The sequence below is a fragment of the Girardinichthys multiradiatus genome, chromosome 20 (assembly GCF_021462225.1).
Source record: "Girardinichthys multiradiatus isolate DD_20200921_A chromosome 20, DD_fGirMul_XY1, whole genome shotgun sequence".
NCBI classification, from domain to species: domain Eukaryota; kingdom Metazoa; phylum Chordata; class Actinopteri; order Cyprinodontiformes; family Goodeidae; genus Girardinichthys; species Girardinichthys multiradiatus.
Window position 1 is genome coordinate 25,412,986 of NC_061812.1, and position 22,836 is coordinate 25,435,821.

The 22,836-nt window shown below is 35.4% G+C and overlaps 1 protein-coding gene across 5 annotated transcripts; it reads right to left on the minus strand.

Annotated features, from left to right (window-relative positions):
• Window positions 1–770: 770 nt before the first annotated feature.
• LOC124857346 (inter-alpha-trypsin inhibitor heavy chain H3-like) lies at window positions 771–22,788 on the minus strand. Of its 5 annotated transcripts, none has more exons than XM_047348566.1 (24): window positions 22,585–22,788; window positions 18,464–18,624; window positions 18,256–18,360; window positions 17,949–18,111; window positions 17,750–17,860; window positions 14,799–14,927; window positions 14,543–14,659; window positions 14,220–14,388; window positions 14,031–14,141; window positions 12,493–12,674; window positions 12,186–12,365; window positions 11,964–12,088; window positions 10,061–10,221; window positions 8,464–8,508; window positions 7,162–7,218; window positions 5,484–5,528; window positions 4,844–4,903; window positions 4,214–4,237; window positions 3,055–3,105; window positions 2,428–2,541; window positions 2,135–2,303; window positions 1,651–1,799; window positions 1,424–1,508; window positions 771–1,347 (listed from the first exon to the last, which is right to left on the minus strand). In XM_047348566.1, exons 1-24 carry the CDS (start codon window positions 22,654–22,656, stop codon window positions 1,233–1,235), a joined length of 2,700 nt encoding a protein of 899 aa, XP_047204522.1. In that variant the 5' UTR covers window positions 22,657–22,788; the 3' UTR covers window positions 771–1,232. The 5 variants fall into 5 exon arrangements, with proteins under 5 accessions (XP_047204522.1, XP_047204521.1, XP_047204520.1 ...); XM_047348565.1 differs by having other exon boundaries at window positions 2,428–2,553; XM_047348564.1 differs by having other exon boundaries at window positions 2,428–2,559.
• Window positions 22,789–22,836: the final 48 nt, after the last annotated feature.

Consider the following 22,836-nt stretch of genomic DNA (forward strand, 5'->3'; position numbering starts at 1 on the left):
TTTTGTTGCAACAATTGTTCTATTTTCATTTTCTAAATACATTTAATTCAACAATTTTAGAGTATGTCACGATCTCGTCCAGAATATCTTTCATTGTAATAGTGACTAAATAAATGATGAATGTACATTTACACAGTAGGGAGCATATAAACAACTCACACTAAGCTTAACCATGTAGAGCACAGTGGTCCCTAACTAGTTTTTTTTTTTTTTTAAATCTGAGGTAGAGCTAACAGTGTTGCATCAGACAAAAATATGCTTACAAAGACATTAAAAGCTATTCATGAATAAAAGATTATAAAATCATTTATTATTGAAACAGATAATCTATACATTCAGTTATCTTACAGCAGGTTCTCTCTCCTGTTGCCATACTATACCTTTGTTGGTTGTGCAGCAGCCAAAGCCAGCAGCACCCCAAAGAGGCTGAGCTGCACCACAGCTCGCTCCATAATGTCTCAGGGCAGATTCAAACTGTAGCACCTGAAACTTTCATTTAAACTCAGAGTCAGTTTTCGTTTGTACACATTTTTAAAGCCAATTCATATCTCAGTCTTCACAAGCCCCCATAGTATTAAAAATATATTTTTTTTAAAATACCCATACACAACAACTCCACCCAGCCTCTACCACACAGTCAACAGACGTTTGTTGTGTATATAACCTTTACTATTGACTCTGAATGTTCAGCCTCTGGACTTTGCTCACACACATTTTGTGCAACATAACCACACTAATTTGAAAGCATGTAAAGAAAAAAATGTAGACAATTTGACTTGGTACACATTCTTTATTAGACATAAATTATGTGTTTTCAGGTGCAAATTTATTTATGACGTTTTCAAATATTTTCAGGCTTTTTACAGTGTTGATTAGACAAGATATGAGCAAAATGCTGTTTCATAAAAAACTGCAATGAAGATAAAATGTTTTGAAACTTACATTTTCAAGACAGAAAGCAAGAAAATATGTATGAGCCAAAACACCTATGTGATCTCAAAATAAGTCACAATCTCCGCATGCCTTTACTAACACACAGTCAGGATCTAATAAACAGAAACCAGTACTTGGTTAGGCCATTGAACAATAATTTTAGTTTACTTGTTGTTTTTTTTAATTAATGTATCATTGTTTTACTGATCCTGACTAAATGCCTTTTGAATATTGGTGTCAAGCTGTGTCATTTTATTTTAACTTTGTACTTTTTAAAATTTATTTAGGACGGCTTCCAGTTAAAGTTGTGCAACAAAGTAATCATTCAAAGTTCTCTCCAGGGCAAAATCAACTGATGTAAGCCAACAGCGGATTGGCACAGGATTGGGATTGCTGTAGTCATCTGCAGTGGAGCTGCAGAAGAAAAACATGTTTAAACAACTCTTTTAATTTTGCAACAAATGCAAAAAGTACAGAATGCAAAATTTACCTGGAAACAGAAATCTCTCTGTCTTTGATCTTCAGTTTTGTATCAGATTGTTGTTGGACCTCCTGATAATCTGCTGGCTTTAAAGCTGCACTCAGAAATATAAGACATAACATGGAAAAGTTGGCCCTTTAGAATAGTCAAAGGATACTGTGTTTAGATGCCCTGCTAGCAACAGTCAATTCATTGTTATTAAATGTTCACCAAGAAAATGCAGACTTTTCACTAACCTAAAAGTCCTTCAAGGTTGTGGGCAGATGGCTTCAGCCTCAAAGCAGGCCAAAGGAATTTGTTGCCGTCCTTCTCATGAACTAAGATGACCAAACGCACGTCCTCTACTGCAACATCTATTTCTTTGTCACGCCTGATCACTGTAAGACTAGAAAAATGTTCACAACCTAGGATTAATTTCAGTTTTTGAGCCTTTGAAAAAGTTTCATACCATCATAATAGTACCCTGGATATAAGGTTATTTAAGTCCACATCTCTATCGAGTATTTATGGACAGGCAATTTGTCATTTTATCATGGCAAGAACGACAACAAGGCCTAAAAATAGGATTTTAAATCAAGTCCCTCTGCAAACTTTAATTCAGAGGTTGCAACTAATAAGTAACAACTGATTATAAGCATCCATCACAAAAATGCCATTCTGAAATATGAGATTTTTTTTTTTGTGTAGAAAAAATATATAACTTGTAAATAAAAAGATCACCTTCCAGCTGTGATTGGATCCTGCTCAATGTGGGATGTCGTGGACTGTCCCTGATGAAGATTGATTCCCTCCGTATCAATCTCAACACGCTGGTCAGCACTGACGTGAATAACGATCTTAGTGAAGCCCCCATTTGTCACCAAATCCAGCTCACCATTTATATACAGCTCTAATTTCAATGATATTAAATAAATATCAAGACCATTTTAACAGGGAAACATATGGGACTCTCACTGAGGAGTTTTAGAAAGAAACATTTTGCTTGCAATGCTACAAGCAGGAATGTTACTGACCCTTGCTTGGATAATGAAGAAGTTTAAAAATTACAACTCCATCGACATCAAAGCAAAGTGGAGGCGATTGATTTTCAGTTTTCAGCAAAAATCTGTGAGAAACTGGAACTGGAACTGGAACTGGAACTGGAACTGGAAAGAGAGAGATGGCTTGTGTAAGAATACAAACATCATAGACAGAAACAGTTATTACTTTCAGCAAACACTATAATACCCTGAGTTGCATTTAAGAACATTTTATGAATATCATTAGATACAGCTCAGTCATACTGAAAAGTGTTAAATTTTGTGCTTTTACCCAGCATTATTGGTTTCAGGTCAGTTCATCCTTTCGCTAATTTGTCCGCATATGTCACAAACCTGTTACCATTTCATTCCAAACTACTACTGTTTTGTAGTAGTAAACAAACCATTTTGTATCCATGTACTAATCATTGTATATCAGTTTAAATCTTCTGGTAATAATATATATTTTTTATGAATTATGGAGAGAAACAATAATGCAAAGTGATCTTGATCCCAGGCAACGGTGTTAACAACTGCTCCACCAAGCAGCTGCAAAAATAATCACATTTGTTAATTTATGTTTGAATGGAAACTGTAAATGTTTTTGTTTTAATACTTAACCAGAAGTCTCAAATGTGTCATCTACATTGAACCTCTTGGGCACCTGAGCAGCTGTAAACAAAACATAAAAGGATGTTTAGATCATGCAATCTATTGAAAGTCAGTCTCAGAGAGGAGGACATTGCCTCAACCTTTTTGAGCAACAGGTTCAGTACACACAATGTCAAAAACATGTTTGCTTATTTATAGATTTCCTCTGTTTTTGCTTTTTGTCTCACATTTACATGTTTCAGATCAAACAAAATGTTATATCAGTGAAATATAACCTAAGTAACTAGTCTTATAGAAGACCTCCTGTCTTGTTCTGGTACCAAAGAAAACTCAATCATCAGTCCTCAATGACTATAGACATGGTGCCCTGACATCCCACATCAAGAAGGTCCTAGAGGCTCCTGTTGGCCCACCTGAATAAGCAAACAATAAACCATCAGGACCCCCTTCAATTTGCTTATTGCTGTGGAGTTGGAGTTGAAGATGCCATCATACATCTGCTTCAACAAACCCACTGTCATCTGGACAAAGCAAGCAGCACTGTGAGGATCATGTTCTTTGATTTCTCCAGTGCATTTAATACAATCCAACCTGATTTGCTTTGTCAGAAACTCCAAAAAACTCAGGTGGAGCCTCAACAATCTCCTGGATCAAAGACTACCTGACAAACAGACCACAGTTTGTGAGACTGAAGGGTTGTGAGTCTCACCAGGTAGTCAGCAGCACACATACTGTGTGACTGAATTAAAACTATTCTGCAAAGAAACATGGATTAAAATTCCTTCAGGGCGATGTAAAGACCTGTTGCAGTTACCAAAATGCTTGATAGCAGTTCTGCTGCCAAGTGTGGCACAACCAGTTATTTGATTTGTGGAGGAATTACTTCTTAGATAGGGTCAGCTTGGTTTGGATAGCCTTTTTCATTTAAGAAATGAAAAAACATTTAGTATTTACTCAGGTTGTCCTTGTCTGAATTAAAATGTTTTGTTTGATGATCTGTAAGATTTAGGTGCGACAAAAAAGCAAAATGAGAAGAAATCTGTATGGTGGCAAATACGTTATCTCTTTAATTACACACTTAAAAGAAACATTATTGCTCATAAACTGAACCCGGCAGATGTCATTTAAAAAAAATTTGATCATTATAAGCTTAGTAAAAACTACTTACCATAAACTAAATCAGATTCCTCATCTGTCATTGAAGAGAAATTATAATTAGTAAAGTAAACATCTACATCTAAAAAAATTTAATATTTAATATTTTTTCCCTCATGGCAGAAAGTGAAACTCATTTATAACATAGGTCCATAATGTGATAAGTTTTATGAGCCTCTAAATGGTCTCTCAGTCTGGGTCAGTATTCTACTAAATTAAAGCTGTTAAGATGGGAAACTACTAATTTTTGATGCCTACCAATACATGTCAAACATTGTTCTTCAAAGTGAACACATTGTGCTAGTTTTGAACTCGATAAGCCTTGGAAATCACCCATTATTAAGTCATTATCACAGACAGATTTGGTGCTCTTCCAGCAGTATTCCTTGTTTTGTTTATTTGCAATTATCTACAAGGGTGAATTTGGAATATTTTCTTTAACAATTATTGTGACTAAATTGTCTGAAAATGTTAAATGAGAGGGAGGTAAAAACAAAAAAAGAAATATTGCCTAATGATTGAATTGTTATATTTAATGAAAGAGAAAAACCTAGCTAAAAATGCTGATTTTATCATTGCCCATATCAAGAAATTAATTTTTGCAATGCTGCTTATAGTAGATCTTATGTGTGGTATGTCATACCTAAGCTAAGGGCTGGAAATGCAGGAAAAGGACGAGGATTTGAGTGGAGAGGAGACCAACCTAAAAAGAAAGGGGTTATAACATTAAAACTTTGCAAAGTTATCTACATATCTTTGAAAATAGAAACCAAAAATTGTACATAATTAAAAAGAATGTAAAGTATTAAAATACATTTATATATTTATGCTACAGTAGTGATATCTATACTCAGTTTCGACTAAATCTAAATGTGTACTTTATCTTTTATTGGTTTCAAGCTCTTTATTTTTTTATTATATGGTAATGTATTTTTAACAAGTTCATGAATAAGCTCCAACTGTATTGCTGCTATTTACTATTTTAATGTTCTGTTATTTGCACAATGATCAGTATAGTTATACCGTGTTAAGAAGGAAAAGGTTTGGGGCTAAATATTTACATTGTATCATTTTAATCTAAGAAACTGTTCATAAAAACTATACCTTAAAATTATGGGTGAAAAAGAAAATACATTTTGCAAGTCAATTTGAGTGGTAGTTTTAAACTTACAGAGAAAGGAATGACTTTACTGCAGACCCCGGTTTTACAACTATGTTTAAACAGCTAAGACATTTCATGTGGTGCTACTCATAACACAGCTACAGTGTGTGGTCTGTTATACCATGGAAACCAGGAAAACCAGCACGACCAGAGAGTCCAACATCTCCTATTCAAAACAAAGGGATGATAATGTTAAAATCACATTCATCTGTTAATTTCAAGATTGTAATGGGAAGATGTCACCCTGCACATGATACAAAGACTATTGAGAAAGCATATGTTATCATTCCTTAGTGACATGGGTTGTACACCTTTAAAATTACATTCCCGCAATTAAAATTGCTGTAAATATAGACATATAATTCCTCCCAATTCAGCAAATTAAAACTAAACTTTGGAAATCTGCTTTTGCTGTTCTTTACAAATGTAAACAATATACCCATGTCACATTGGGGTTTTTGGGTGGACCAAAGCGCAGACAAGAGCTCGGCAGCAGCATTGTGAATCGGTCTTCAGTTTATTTCCCAAGTTACAAGGCGAAGCAAAGCAGCAAACTCACTGCAGGTACAAGGCATGAGTACAGTCCAAAGCTTACTCGAGTATAAACTGCAGGAACGTAGCAGAAACACTGAACTCAATCAGCGGGTTGTGAACGGGTGTGAAATGAGGAACCAGCAAAGAACACATAAACCAGACTAACTAATATACTAAGGAAATACAAAGGGCAGGTAATCAAAGGAACAAGGAACAGGTGTGACAAGGAGGCAGAAGGAACAGGTGAAACAAATAGAAAGACTGAGCAAGGGCGAAGTGACTAACAATAAAGAGAAACACAGACCAAGCAAACCTATAGACAAAGATAAATAATCAAATGAAGCATAAGAAAATTAGAATAACCATGAACTAAAGTAAACAGAGAAACTAGAGGGATCGGGAACAACAACAACCTAAGAACAAACAAAGAGCCCATAAAGAGAACCTGATTATTAAAGTAAACAAACCTGACCACGCTGAAAGAATTGACTGGAAAGGGAACAGAGAGCCAGAATATGTACATACCAAAAATAACAATAACAAAAACTAACCTATAAGGAAGAGCTGGTAAGAGAACAAATACCTAACCATAAATAAATACAGAGATACTAAAAGAGGAACTAAACTAAAGAATCCAAGGAAGACAAGAACTATAATAATAATAATTATAATAATAATAATATCACACAAAGTAAAAAGAAAGCAACTTCTAAGAAACTAAAAACGAGAGGAGAGAAACACAACACACACTAGGAGGCGGTAGAGGAAAAAAAAAACTAACAGGGGGCAAAAGGAAATAAATAGACGGCAAAACCCAAACTCAGTCTGGTTCAGTAGGCTACTAAATTAAAGCTGTTAAGATGGGAAACTACTAATTTTTGATGCCTGCCAATACATGTCAAACATTGTTCTTCAAAGTGAACACATTGTGCTAGTTTTGAACTTGGTAAGCCTTGGATATCACCCATTATTAAGTCATTATCACAGACAGATTTGGTGCTCTTCCAGCAGTATTCCTTGTTTTGTTTATTTGCAATTATCTACAAGGGTGAATTTGGAATATTTTCTTTAACAATTATTGTGACTAAATTGTCTGAAAATGCTAAATGAGAGGGAGGTAAAAACAAAAAAAGAAATATTACCTAATGATTGAATTGTTATATTTAATGAAAGAGAAAAACCTAGCTGATTTTATCATTGCCCGTATCAAGAAATTAATTTTTGCAATGCTGCTTATAGTAGATCTTATGTGTGGTATGTCATACTTAAGCCAAGGGTTGGAACTGCAGGAAAACCAAGAGGATTTAAGAGTGGAGACCACCCTAAAAAGAAAGGGGTTATAACATTAAAATTTTGCAAAGTTATTTATCTACATATCTTTGAAAATAGAAACCAAAAATTTTACATAATTAAAAAGAATGTAAAGTATTAAAATACATTTATATATTTATGCTACAGTAGTGATATCTATACTCAGTTTCGACTAAATCTAAATGTGTACTTTATCTTTTATTGGTGACACTGTGAATCACATTCCTGGTCCTATTCTTCTTCAAAACATTTGACATGACACACCAAAATAATCAATCCAAAAATATTGCCTTTACTACTAATCCAATTGTAATTTTCACTTCTAGATTATGGTCGCAAAATTAGTGACAGTTTATTGAATCCACACTCAAATGTTTTGATTTAGCAGGAAGTTAGAAAGTTGTAGGAAATCTTAGGTCAAAGCAATTTTAGAAACACTAATAGAAATAACCAAACAATCTTCTCCAAAGCCCTACTCTGCATATATTAGTAAAGCTTCTGCAGCAAATAACTGGATATAATCAAATTAATGAATTAGCTAAGATAACTCTTACTCTAGAAAGCTAATTTCCATCCATTCTCAGATGTATAACATAATACTGAATGCAAGGTCATTGTGGTAGCTGGAAAAGATGGGTTCAAATGTCCCTGCAAGCTCTTGTTCACTATTATCAAGACCCTACTATCCTTGGATTAGATTTATTAATTTGCGGTAGTTCATTACAGTGTATCTTTCTAGAATAGAAATCATAGCAGTGAACCAAACACATGCTAATTCAGCTGTCGTTTGCTCTCCAGTAATAATCTAATAATAGAAAGCTCTGTAATTATTATGTTTAATAATCATTGTTAAACATTGTTTTCTGTTTCAAGCTCTTTATTTTTTTATTATATGGTAATGTATTTTTAACAAGTTCATGAATAAGCTCCAACTGTATTGCTGCTATTTACTATTTTAATGTTCTGTTATTTGCACAATGATCAGTATAGTTATACCGTGTTAAGAAGGAAAAGGTTTGGGGCTAAATATTTACATTGTATCATTTTAATCTAAGAAACTGTTCATAAAAACTATACCTTAAAATTATGGGTGAAAAAGAAAATACATTTTGCAAGTCAATTTGAGTGGTAGTTTTAAACTTACAGAGAAAGGAATGACTTTACTGCAGACCCCGGTTTTACAACTATGTTTAAACAGCTAAGACATTTCATGTGGTGCTACTCATAACACAGCTACAGTGTGTGGTCTGTTATACCATGGAAACCAGGAAAACCAGCACGACCAGAGAGTCCAACATCTCCTATTCAAAACAAAGGGATGATAATGTTAAAATCACATTCATCTGTTAATTTCAAGATTGTAATGGGAAGATGTCACCCTGCACATGATACAAAGACTATTGAGAAAGCATATGTTATCATTCCTTAGTGACATGGGTTGTACACCTTTAAAATTACATTCCCGCAATTAAAATTGCTGTAAATATAGACATATAATTCCTCCCAATTCGGCAAATTAAAACTAAACTTTGGAAATCTGCTTTTGCTGTTCTTTACAAATGTAAACAATATACCCATGTCACATTGGGGTTTTTGGGTGGACCAAAGCGCAGACAAGAGCTCGGCAGCAGCATTGTGAATCGGTCTTCAGTTTATTTCCCAAGTTACAAGGCGAAGCAAAGCAGCAAACTCACTGCAGGTACAAGGCATGAGTACAGTCCAAAGCTTACTCGAGTATAAACTGCAGGAACGTAGCAGAAACACTGAACTCAATCAGCGGGTTGTGAACGGGTGTGAAATGAGGAACCAGCAAAGAACACATAAACCAGACTAACTAATATACTAAGGAAATACAAAGGGCAGGTAATCAAAGGAACAAGGAACAGGTGTGACAAGGAGGCAGAAGGAACAGGTGAAACAAATAGAAAGACTGAGCAAGGGCGAAGTGACTAACAATAAAGAGAAACACAGACCAAGCAAACCTATAGACAAAGATAAATAATCAAATGAAGCATAAGAAAATTAGAATAACCATGAACTAAAGTAAACAGAGAAACTAGAGGGATCGGGAACAACAACAACCTAAGAACAAACAAAGAGCCCATAAAGAGAACCTGATTATTAAAGTAAACAAACCTGACCACGCTGAAAGAATTGACTGGAAAGGGAACAGAGAGCCAGAATATGTACATACCAAAAATAACAATAACAAAAACTAACCTATAAGGAAGAGCTAAAAAGAGAACAAATACTTAACCATAAATAAATACAGAGATACTAAAAGAGGAACTAAACTAAAGAATCCAAGGAAGACAAGAACTATAATAACAATAATTATTATTATAATAATATCACACAAAGTAAAAAGAAAGCAACTTCTAAGAAACTAAAAACGAGAGGAGAGAAACACAACACACACTAGGAGGCGGTAGAGGAAAAAAAAAACTAACAGGGGGCAAAAGGAAATAAATAGACGGCAAAACCCAAACTAGAAACAGCTGGATGAAAAGTATATACAAAACCACAAACAAAAGTCCAAAATATCACATCCTGACAACCCAAGAAAAATCAAGGGTATTTTATACAATATAGACAGAATACTTTCTGTTCGGACATAGGATGAAATAAAATGTTTGTTTTAAATTTGCTTATTATTGTGGGTTTTAAAGGTAAAATTAGTCGGTAAATTAATTACAGATGGATCTGTGAGCTGTGATTAGGTGGATAATTTTGTTTTTCATGCGTTGCTCATCATTTCAATTCAAGTGCTTTCTACTGGGAGATTAAGCTACTGATTCCATTAAAAAAAGAAGACAGAGTATATAGTATATAGTAGTAAATATTTAGTGTGACCTGCTCCTTCTCCCTCCTTGGGTTTGTGAAGGACATCCGTGTTCTCCCCCTGTGGCTTGGTGACCACCATGGATGTTAGTGGGGTCACAAAGCTGTACTTCAGGGACAGCTCCAAAGTTTCACTCTTCACTTTCTCTTTCTCAGGTCCAGATACCAGCAACCTGTTTCACAACATCTACAGTGTGACAACTGAGATAAACTGCATCAAAAAAAATGATAGGCCCACTTTTAATATTTATGCTATTTATATAACTATTACAAACATTACTGTACATCTCACAGCTGCTTATAATCTCTATAGACAGGCCTGATGAGAAGTACACACATTTTATGATATGCTGATCTATAAAACCTAAGACCTGAAAGAGGGTGTTCCTCCTCAATGACTGTACATGGAGTTGCATTTAGATACCCTGCAAGTCAGTGACTTAATATGCTGGGTTTCCTTAGATAGAACACATTTGTTACCAGTTTGAATAATAAGCTGAACCTGACGGGATTGTTTAATAACTAGAATCACATCAGATTGTATGTAGTTGACTTTGAATGTGCCTATATGATTGGTTGAACTGACATTTTTTGTAAAGTGAATATATTTGTTGTGAATTGGCGCTATAGAAATAAACTGAACTAGAATTAGAATTAAAAACAAGAACTGGGTAAACAAAGTTTAAAATTACTGTGGATTGTTTTTTTTTATCCAAATATTAAAAGGATAATCAAAATTATCCTTGGCAATTCTCTGATTATTTAAATCTAACCTCAAGTGTACAAAGGCAGATTGCACACTGTTGCTATTTGTTAAACAAAAATGAGCCAAACTGGAAAAGCTCTTTGTAAATAACTAAGTACACATAATGCTTACAAGTTTTGTAGACCCACATTAGGTGGCAGTAATTTTAAGGAATTTCACATTGTTGTTAAGGAATTTTTACCTTTACTTCCTAACAACATTGCTTTAGTTTGCTCAGGTTTTAGATCATTTCTTTGGTCATATTTTTCACTCTAGCATAGTTTGATAAGCAGATAAGTTCATATTGAGCTCAATGACAATAAGGTCCCCATAAGGCCCAAATCATCACACATGCACTATTATGGTTGACAGCTGGTATGAGGTGTTTTTGTGTTATGCAGTCCTGTGCTTGTTTAGGCCACTGTGGAAAAAGTATCCAATTTTGTCCCGTCTATAAAGAACAATTACCTAGATTTTCTTCTTAAAACATTGTTGTCCTTTCATATTCTTTTTATGGATAATAAAGAAGCTTTAAAAGAGCAAAATGAACATACTTTAGTCTTTTTTTAAAGGTGTTGCTGTGAAATGTATTTGACACATTGACTCTTGAAAGACTATTGCAAGACTACACAAATTGTATTCATCTGCCTGATTTTATTGCTGTAGTACAGTCTCAGCAGTGTGTGAAATGGGCCTAATGTTTAATTTTACTTGAGCGCATTAACTCTGCTAATGCTATTTTCATAGCTGTGGTAAGTTTAGATTTAAAATTATTATCAACTAAGATGTTTCTTTCTGACATTAAATGGAAAGGACAGGCAAAGCACAAAGGATAATAATACAATGAAAAAGGAGTATATATTATTAATATATTATTATTTACATTTTATTAAAAATTCTCTTAATACTCTTAAGTATCTTAAAAATGATTTAACTATCCAATACATTCTCAAATTACCATATTGGATACTTTCACTACTTTGTATCGTCATAGTGATGCAGAAGAAGAGCAAAGTTGCAAATTATTTATTGTTGTTCAGTCCAACTCTGCTGAAGAACAACACTTTACATTGAGAAACCGTTATGTATCCATATGTGAAAATTTTAATGAACCGCTGCAAACAAAATAAAAAATAGAAAAATAAAAAATTTAACATATTCCCCACTCACTCTTTCTCCAGAAGTTGTTTAACAGTTAGGTAGGCCCAAACCCTCTGAAGAAGACCATCAGCGACTGTTCCAGCCGAAGAATCCACAGAGCCATGGGTATTAACAAATGTCACCTTTCTTTTTCTCTGTCAAAATGCAAAAATTATTTTAATGTCAGTACAAACAAACTTAATAATACATTTTTTTAGAAGAAAGTACTCCTAGTTTGATATGATAACTTACTGAAATAGCCAAAACTTGTGGCCTGAAGGTTTCAATGTTGTTGTCAATGATCTCACCGGCAACCACAATCTCAGAGCCGTTGTAATACTGACTGAAGTTAGTCTGGGTTAGATTGGTTCCACCTCCGTAGATCATTTCCACATCTGTTAACAGAGGAGTGGCCACTTCTTCATAGAAACCCTGACGACATAGTATTTGACATGGTATTGATTTTTTACCTCTTTTCTGTGATGCTTACAGTTTTTTTCTGTGTAAAAAAGTTGGAAATTCATTGATAAGAAGGTCATTGGCGAAATTGACAAAATACCTTGAGCTGTAAATCAGCATCAGAGTCGTCATAAATCCGTCTTGCTATACCACTGTTCCACAATGACATCTTCTCCAAGAACGCAAAGTTGACATCAAATCCAAAACCAAGACAGTAGAGAGGAAATTTTCCTGCAATCGCCTGTCTTACGTTTGAGTGTATGTTTTCAAGATTTGTCTCTCCTACAATGACACAAGAAATTGCTGACTGTAATCAAACTTCAACAACACTAATCAGACAGCTATCTCAAATGTAAAAAATTATAATATAGCATATAAATTACATGCAAAAGCAAATCAATACTAAGTCAAGATTAATTACCTTTCAAGACTTTTGGTATACTGTAAACATTTCGTGTAGTTTTAGAAAAGATAACTGTATCAGAAACCTTGAATGTTTAATTTTGTTGTTGTCAGTATTTCTGTCAACAATGTAAACAAAGCCAGGGATTTGTATCCAACTCACTCTCTTCAAGCTCAGCAGCTACATTTCGGTGAGGATTGAAGCAAAGCAGGCTTTCATTCCTTTACTTTTTGATGACTGAAGCTGTCATCACTGACAATAAATACAGTAATGGTCATGATATGCCTGTGTTCGGAGTTTTAGTTTCCTTATTCTGTTCTCCAGGTTCTGAGTTTGAGTTCCTTGTTTGTTTTCTCTGCTCTTCCCTGTTTTTTGTTTTTCAGTTGCTGTTATTTTAGTTCATTCGTTGTAGTTTAGACTCATAATTAATTTTTGTCTTTAGATATTACTGTTACTTCCCTGGACTCCCTGGTCATCTTTGTTTATTAGCCTCCCTCCTTCAGTTGTCCTGCATTCTCCCTCCTCACCAGCTGTTCCAGATTCCTCCTGATTAGCTCCCCTGGTTCTTGGTCGATTCTCCACTCTACCTCTGTATTTACACTCTGGTTTTCGTTGTTCTCCTCTGGTTCCTCCTGGCTACTACCTGCTCCATGTTTGTTTACCTGCCTGTGTTCCATGATCTTTTGAAAGTTTTATTATTATTAAAAAAGCTCTTCCACTCACAATGTGGCTCCAGCACTCTTGTTTGCATGTTGGTCCTACCAAATCTCAGAAGTCCCTGACAGAAATATATTAATGGCTAAGTAAAATATTTACTATGCCAACTAATGTACTAAAAATTGTAAAAAGGTGAAGTTGTTTGCCATTTTCTTACACTGTAAATTTGGTTCAAATTATACAGTGGTCTCAGCTGTATTCCGTGTTTTGGGGGCTTAATTATAAACTTTGTTTCAGTTTCGCTTCATCGTTTGTTGAATAAATAACATCATGCAGCAACCCATAGTGTCTGGTTTTTACAACTGAGGTTAGATTTAGATATTTCTGAACTTTTTGTAAACAAAACTACTTAAACTAATAAAATCGTACAACTGCAAGAAAGTGTACTTTTAATTTACACCATGAATGGATGGAGAAATAGCTTTCACCCACAAACTAAATATTTTATTTTCGAATTAACTTTTTGAGATTCTTATTTTTGTCTTATTGCAGTGTATGCCAGTGTGTTTTAAAATAACCTGAGGTAGGGTCTCCATCTGTAAGAAGTATAAGGATGGAAGCTGAACCTTCCCTAGGATGTGTATTCAACATGCGTGCCCCTTCCAACACGGCTGCATTGATGTCTGTAGCTGAAAGAAGAGAAAAAATAAATGTAATTGCCATCCTGCTGCAAGATGTTCGTATTCCCATTTATTGAGAAATCTCACCTCCGCTCTCTATAATATTCTGTGTAAATTTTTTGGCTCCCTCCAGATTTAGACTGGTGGCCTGAAGAAGTTCTCGTTTCCAGTGAAATATATTGCTATTAAAACTGAGAAGACCAAAGAAGTCATCTTCTGCCAGGTCGTTCAAAATATGGATTAAAGCAGTTCTGGTCTGTGCAAGACACACATTTACATCAATATTAAGGTAAGAAACCATAAAGCTACATTTGTTTTAGCTGTATTCATACAGTAAACCATACACTCACAAATGTACAAATGGAAAACTAATAACAAACTTTACACTTTTAAAACTTTTAAAAATTTACTTGTTGCATTTTTCTGCCTTGCATGGAGCCACTTTGATCGATAATAAACACAACGTTCTTTGGTATACGGAGAAGACTTGACGGAGCAAAGTGGTGGACAAAGTACCCATCTGAAGTCTTAGAGGAAGTAAGAACAACACGTGAATGAGTAACAAAAAAGATATTGTTTTCAAGAGAGTGGAAGATATTTCAACGTTTAGGGTAAGTTTTATAGCACACATATTTATATATACATTGCTAATAAGTTGTGTTTTACCTTGATGTCTCCCAGTCCATTGTTTCGATTGACATCATAAACAATAACCAGATCTCCATTCATACCTTGCTCTCCACAGCTGTCACAGGTTTTCTGTTGGTCCTCTGTAGGGTAGAAATACACCCATGCCTGAAACATGAAAAATAGGTTTTAATGTTATATAGTAGAGGGTTGCTATTTGTGTTTTTACATTATTATGTTTAAATTTGCATATTTATTTCCAGTGGGATCCTGGCCAGCAGAGCTGCGGCTCCATCAGATGCTGAAAAACAACTGGCTGAGCTGGTACCAGATGTGTAGAAAGAACATATAGATTCTCTCATTATTGTTCTTTGGGATTTTAACAGTGCAAACCTCTCCAATGAACTTCCCAAGCACAGACAGAACATTAAGTAGCCCACTCGGGATAAAAACTCACTGAGTTGGTGACATCATACATCAGTTTCTGTGAGGACATGTGTGTGCAGGCCAAGACCTTCTGCACATACAATAACAATAAACCTTGGTTCAATTCTCATCTGAGGCAGCTGTGCAGGGATAAGAAAGAGGCGCACAGCAGTGTGGATCGGGCCCTATAGAAGCAGGTCAGGAACAAACTGACCAAGGAGATCAAAGCAGCTAAGAGAAGCTACAGGGAGAAGCTAAAGAAAATCTTCTCACATGGAGACACTTCTGCGGTTTGGAATGGTTTGAAAAACCTGACTGCCTACAGGAGACCTTCCCCCAACCCTGAGCAGAATCCTCGCCTGGCAAAGCAGTTGAATGGCTTCTACTACAGGTATGAAGCGCAGCAGTTCACACCTCAATCCAACTCCTCCACACCCCAATCAGTCACAAATATTTGCCATACACCAACCACCCCCCTACTTTCAGACCCCCTGCCTGCAGTAAGGAAACTAAGTAAACACCATTAAGCCCATCTCTCCAGAAAGATTTGTTTCTTATTCAAAATAATATTTCTTTAAATATTATTTTACTAAATAAAGGCAGCTAATTAAACACCGTTGAGAATTGGTCATCCAGAAGGTTGGTTTTATTCAGCAAATCATTCTTAAAATATTATTTTATTAAAATAATATTTGATCTGATCTTGCATTGTGAATGGTTGTCTAAATGTTTGCTGATTATTGCCTAAGTTAGTTCCAAGACTAACTTAACTTCATTTCCAGATTCTTCAAGATAATCCTTGGTTCTCAAACATAAACATTGCATGGTAATGTTGCATCAATCTTTCAGTCATGGTTTTCAATCATCTTTAATCAACTTGTTTGTATTGTACATAGACCCATTAGTCTTCGTTATTCTTTAATTCTGCTTGGTAGTTTAGTTGGATTGTTTTAGCATAGTAATGAGTTTGTTGATTGAAATATGTTTGACTTTGAGTTGACTTATTTTTGTTAATAAATTCTTGTATTTTAAGAAATTGTGTGAATTAATTCCATGTATGTACAGAGTTTGTGCTGTTCAATAATGTCAGAGCTCGTCTCACACCTTTCTATTTTGTCCTAATACCACTGCCTTAAGGCTGTTATTCACAGGACAACCCTTAACAGATCTAAATATTATTTAATAAATATTAAAGTATTAATATTAAATAATATATTCATATTCATAATTACAACATTTCTTGGTGTCCCCGTGTGGGCATTATTATGAACAGCTTGCACTGTACATATATGAGAAGGAATAAACCACAACTGCACATTATTGATGCACCAAGTGAGGAGCTTAAAATCAGCTGTCAATGGTCACAATAGGACTCAAAACATCAGAGTTCTAACATCAGATGTCACTGATTTCTTTAAGAAGATAGTATAACTCATGACATTCCTGGAGTTCACAATTTTAGACTTTTCTCAAAACAATAACTCCAATAATATCTCCGTGCTAGTAACAATCAACTCTGCTACATAGGCAAAATTTTAGATGTCTTGACTGGTTTCTTCTGTGTAAGCAATAACTTGAGACTTGGTTTAACTTCAGTTAACCTCTCTGTCCAGACAGTTGCTGCACGTCTGTATCCAGAGGCTGTATTTTGTGTGAGACCACAATTTGAAACAGAATTAACTTTGCAGTTAGTTTAGTATCTAACCTAAGATTTTTGATTTATGTATCCATTTAGTAACTTTATAGTTTGTTTTATGTTTTGAAAGAACAGGATTTATTGCCAGATTAAATCCCAAATTGTATCTAATTCATCACTTTGCTGAGACATCTTTTGAAAATGAAATGTTAAATGTCATTTTATTTATCATTTTAATTAATTTACAAACTGAGCAGTCTTGGAGAAGAAAATGAAAATGCAGTTTGAATTATTTGTTTTTAATTTTATTTATGAGTCAAAAAATACAGCCTCATTTTCAAAATGAAAAAGCATTTCTATTAATCCATTTTATTTTGAAATGTTAACAGATCCAGGGGTGCTAACGCTGCCGAATGCAGGAGTTGTAGCCGTATATCTGAGACTTATGAAAATTGTGCACTCTACAGCCTTAAGATAACTCTTGTGCTTGAGGAAGCACCTTTTAACCAGGTGCTTCCACAGATTAGAAGTATTCCTGCCGCTGGCCTTGCACTTCGCATCACAAATATTGCAGGAATGTAATCTGCATCGCATTTTGAAGAGTAGAGCCATATTTTTGAGCGCTTTCTATCAGCCTTGCTTTGTTGACAGAACCAGCGGCTGCTGACGTCATTACACTCTTGTGTGTGTAATGCTGTCTTCATGCATGGAAAATTGCCCACTCTTCCACTTCCTCAGTGTCACAATGATGTGTTAAGGTACCGAAACATGGTAGCATTTGATTTTATGTGAATCGGGACTAGGTAGTACTAACAGAATTCTGTTTAAAATTACCGAATTCGGTACCCATCCCTAATATTGATGTCATTATTTAATTTAACAATAATGCACAAAATAAAAAAGAAAATAGCATCAGAATCAGCCGTACCTGTTTGTCTGCATGTGTTTTGGTGATAGCATTAGCCAGGGCTTTAGTGCTCAGTCCTCCTTTCACATCAATGAAACTAATGCCAGCTTTTTCATGAATGTACACATCAACCTAATTGTGGGAATAAAACATAGCAGTTAGAAGCATTTATCTTCACAGCTGATGTTTCCCAGTGTTGTTTTCACCCTAATCAATAAACCTTAAAGTCTTTCACGGGCTGCATGGGTCGAGCGTGGATCTGCAGCTCGTATTTGCCAAGGGTGCGTTTCAGCAGTTCCTCATAGGTGAGTTCGAAGGTGACCTTTTTGTGGGCTGCCACAGTTACAGAGGTTTTAAATTCCTCCATGGTTCTCCCCACAGAGCTACAGTACATGAGAAACTTTTATTGGTGCATGAAGTTATAAGATTTTATTTTGAATATTTTTAAGTATAGAAGCAAAAATACATATAGCAAAATATGAGACACCATCAGAAACAATTATCCCTATGAATTGTGTTCGCATTACCTGACAATCCCAGCACTTTGGCCACGGGACACAGCAGCAGTGTACTGCTGCTGAGCCTGCTCCTTAGTTTTCACAACTCCATCATACACTTGACCATCAATCAACCTACAGGGGTAAGACATTTTTTTTTAAAGTTATGTATTTAACAAACATAAATAATAAGTATAGTTAAATATCAGGTGTTGTTATGTATCTTTCTCCTACTCACATTGTGAATTTACTGATGAAGGCATTTTTGGGAATCTGGACATGGAATTCAATTTCTTTTGATTCATCCATGCGATTTACAACACGGCTTGTTATAATGGTGGTGGCATATCGACTTGTCACAATGGAGTTGATATGAAAGCTGTAAATGTCCCGGTCTTCCTATGTAAACACAGATAGCAAATAGAAACTACAAAGATCAGGGACTGATTTCTCCGCAGACCATTAACTGAGCAAAGATTGGAATTTTAAAACTGAGGGAGAAATATTATATTTTTTCTGTACTTCTGTGTAATTCACAAAGCAGGTCGTACTAAATACATGCACAGGCAAACACAGCAATCAATTCCAGCTGATGGGAACCAGTTCCACATGCTTTTGCACCAGGTTGCATTTGTCCTTTCTGCATCCAGAAACCAAGAGATACAATGAAATAGTCAAAAGGATAGAAATAATACAATGATAATTATAAAATAGTCTATAGTATCCCTTTAACTTACTCATTTTGAGAATAAATACATTGATTGAAAAGAATGTATCAGATTAATAAAACTATTACAGCCAGTTTATACAAATATACTGAACTAAACTGAACTTTAACTGTACTTTAGAAAGACATGTTATTCTAAATTAATACATTATCATTGTTATTCTAAATTAATACATTAACAAAATGTATTACAAAACTATCACCTCATGCCTGACTGTCCTTGTATGAAAATGCGACAACAAAATAAACACAGTTTAGACAATTATTTGGATTAGATAAGATATTCGCACAACATAAGAGGCACACCTGTCTGGTAGAGAAGACAAACTCTACCTTCTGTAATATTCCTATTCACTTTTTTTTTTTTTGTAAATCATGCAGTGCAAGAGGTCATTTTTTTAACTTTTTTTTTCTCCTGTGACAAATTATGTCCAGCTATCAGCAGATGGTATTTCTTTCTTCACAATTTGCATAGTGCAAATGATCGGGCTGTCATTTAAATTAATGTAAATAAACGTAGGCAAGTTTTTCCAAAATGATGCACAATGCCTCATTTAAATGTGGGTAAACTGTATCAGTGCACAGAGATATTAAATGCCTAGTTGAAGCGATTTGAGGTGGAGATCACCATTTGCATCTAAATTCACCATTAGAGAATTGTACAAACATCTACTTAGTTGCGTATCACAAAAAATCCCAATTTCCTAAATTTAAATGGTAAACTTGACATTCAAAATTTGACAAAGTCCTAATTTTAAATAAAACCACTGGTCTTGGCAACCAATAAAGGCAGTTAGTGACCTTATATTGCTGAAAAAACATTTGTTTCCATACAGTATCAAGTATAAAAGACCAAATACACCCATGTTTGTTTACGAAATTAACAACAGTTGATAACCTTACATCAGCATTCTTCTTGGAAACTTAAAACAAATTTGAACCATAAACTGCTCTTTGAACCAGTTAGTCAGTCAGTCATTTTCTAAACAGCTTCTTCCATGGTGGGTCGCCGGGAAGCTGGTGCCTATCTTCAGCAGTCTATGGATGGGAGGCGGGGTACACCCTGGACAGGGTGTGCTCTTTGAACCTATGTTTGGAAATAAGGCTGGAGCAGTTTTTCTTTACTTTTCACCAATGTCCCCCATACAGGGCTTTAAAGGCCAATTTGTTTTCTCATTGATATAAGACATACACTGCTGTGACCCCGTTTTTTAATTTCATATTATTTTCAGCACATCATATTGAATACTTGCCAAACTATAACTTTAAAGAACAATTGCCATAAAAACTTTGTTAGGTTTTGAAACAAATGGAAATCACAATACCCATACAGTAATTTTCCATCACTTATTGAAAGCCACTGGGACATTTTTATGTATATTTATATTAATGATGTGGGAGTTAACTAGAAAAAAAAGAACACTTCAACAATTTTCATCAATGTTGTTTGTTAAAAAAGATTTTTGACCTTAGCACTAGTGCAAACTGTAAATGATTTTATGTAAAACCTTTTATATTTTATATGTTAGTGTTATACACTTATGGGTTAGTTTTAGATATATTGGAAAACATTTACATTTTAGTAATGGACTTGCCTTCACACTGAAACCAGAACTATTTGGTGGTGAAAAAAAATCATAGTGGTAAACTTACAGCTTACTTGGTCAGTAAGGACATATTTATACAGGTCCTTCTCAAAAAATTAGCATATTGTGATAAAGTTCATTATTTTCCATAATGTCATGATGAAAATTTAGCATTCATATATTTTAGATTCATTGCACACTAACTGAAATATTTCAGGTCTTTTATTGTCTTAATACGGATGATTTTGGCATACAGCTCATGAAAACCCAAAATTCCTATCTCACAAAATTAGCATATTATTAAAAGGGTCTCTAAACGAGCTATGAACCTAATCATCTGAATCAACGAGTTAACTCTAAACACCTGCAAAAGATTCCTGAGGCCTTTAAAACTCCCAGCTTGGTTCATCACTCAAAACCCCAATCATGGGTAAGACTGCCGACCTGACTGCTGTCCAGAAGGCCACTATTGACACCCTCAAGCAAGAGGGTAAGACACAGAAATAAATTTCTAAACAAATAGGCTGTTCCCAGAGTGCTGTATCAAGGCACCTCAGTGGGAAGTCTGTGGGAAGGAAAAAGTGTGGCAGAAAATGCTGCACAACGAGAAGAGGTGACCGGACCCTGAGGAAGATAGTGGAGAAGGGCCGATTCCAGACCTTGGGGGACCTGCGGAAGCAGTGGACTGAGTCTGGAGTAGAAACATCCAGAGCCACCGTGCACAGGCGTGTGCAGGAAATGGGCTACAGGTGCCGCATTCCCCAGACCTGGGCTACAGAGAAGCAGCACTGGACTGTTGCTCAGTGGTCCAAAGTACTTTTTTCGGATGAAAGCAAATTCTGCATATCATTCGGAAATCAAGGTGCCAGAGTCTGGAGGAAGATTGGGGAGAAGGAAATGCCAAAATGCCAGAAGTCCAGTGTCAAGTACCCACAGTCAGTGATGGTCTGGGGTGCCGTGTCAGCTGCTGGTGTTGGTCCACTGTGTTTTATCAAGGGCAGGGTCAATGGAGCTAGCTATCAGGAGATTTTGGAGCACTTCATGCTTCCATCTGCTGAAAAGCTTTATGGAGATGAAGATTTCATTTTTCAGCATGACCTGGCACCTGCTCACAGTGCCAAAACCACTGGTAAATGGTTTACTGACCATGGTATCACTGTGCTCAATTGGCCTGCCAACTCTCCTGACCTGAACCCCATAGAGAATCTGTGGGATATTGTGAAGAGAACGTTGAGAGACTCAAGACCCAACACTCTGGATGAGCTAAAGGCCGCTATCGAAGCATCCTGGGCCTCCATAAGACCTCAGCAGTGCCACAGGCTGATTGCCTCCATGCCACGCCGCATTGAAGCAGTCATTTCTGCCAAAGGATTCCCGACCAAGTATTGAGTGCATAACTGTACATGACTATTTGAAGGTTGACGTTTTTTGTATTAAAAACACTTTTCTTTTATTGGTCGGATGAAATATGCTAATTTTGTGAGATAGGAATTTTGGGTTTTCATGAGCTGTATGCCACAATCATCCGTATTAAGACAATAAAAGACCTGAAATATTTCAGTTAGTGTGCAATGAATCTAAAATATATTAATGTTAAATTTTCATCATGTCATTATGGAAAATAATGAACTTCATCACAATATGCTAATTTTTTGAGAAGGACCTGTAATTTCTGCCCTTGTTAGTTACCATTGCATAATGAGGAATCAGTTCCACTTTTTTGTTGCTGTTTGTTTGCTTGTTTTTCAATGGATAAGTGAAAGATTTTGTTGGCATGCAATGGAGGACATGCAAACAGTGAATGACAAATCAGTTCAAAACAATCTTATGGGGACAAAGAGCAAAGGCCCTTCACTAATTTTTTTTTTGTGTTTATCTGAAGCAAAGTTCAATGTGTTACAATTAAACAGGTAACAAGAGAGAAATAAAAGTCTATTTCCAGGTTTCACATTTTTGTAAAAATGATCTTATGACAAATTATTCATACTTTATCTATTCTGTTTTCTAGCTTCATTGATCTTCGTCCTTTTAATTGTCAGACTGTACCTTTTTTGGTTGCGAAGTAGCCAAAGAAACCAGAAGTCCAAAAAGGGTGAGTCGCACCACTGCTCTCTCCATGATGCTGAGGATCAGATTCAAACAGAAGCAGTCGTCTTTCCGACTCCTAAATGTAGTATGTACAAAGTTTATTAGCACACAAGTTTAAAGAATATTTTTTCTTCAGTATCCTCCCTCTGGTTCCCGTTTATTTGTAAAACTGAGAAAAAAACACTTTCACACAGAAAAGTCCACCCACCA

Excerpts from the sequence above, each read along its gene's own strand:
- LOC124857346 (XM_047348564.1), bottom strand. The coding sequence starts at position 22,656 with ATGGAGAGAGCAGTGGTGCGACTCACCCTTTTTGGACTTCTGGTTTCT. Across the intron at positions 14,660-14,798 it reads ATGGACTGGGAGACATCAAG|ACTTCAGATGGGTACTTTGT; the intron begins GTAAAACACAAC and ends ACTTCCTCTAAG. Across the intron at positions 12,675-14,030 it reads AGATGGAGACCCTACCTCAG|GAGAGACAAATCTTGAAAAC; the intron begins GTTATTTTAAAA and ends GTGTCATTGTAG.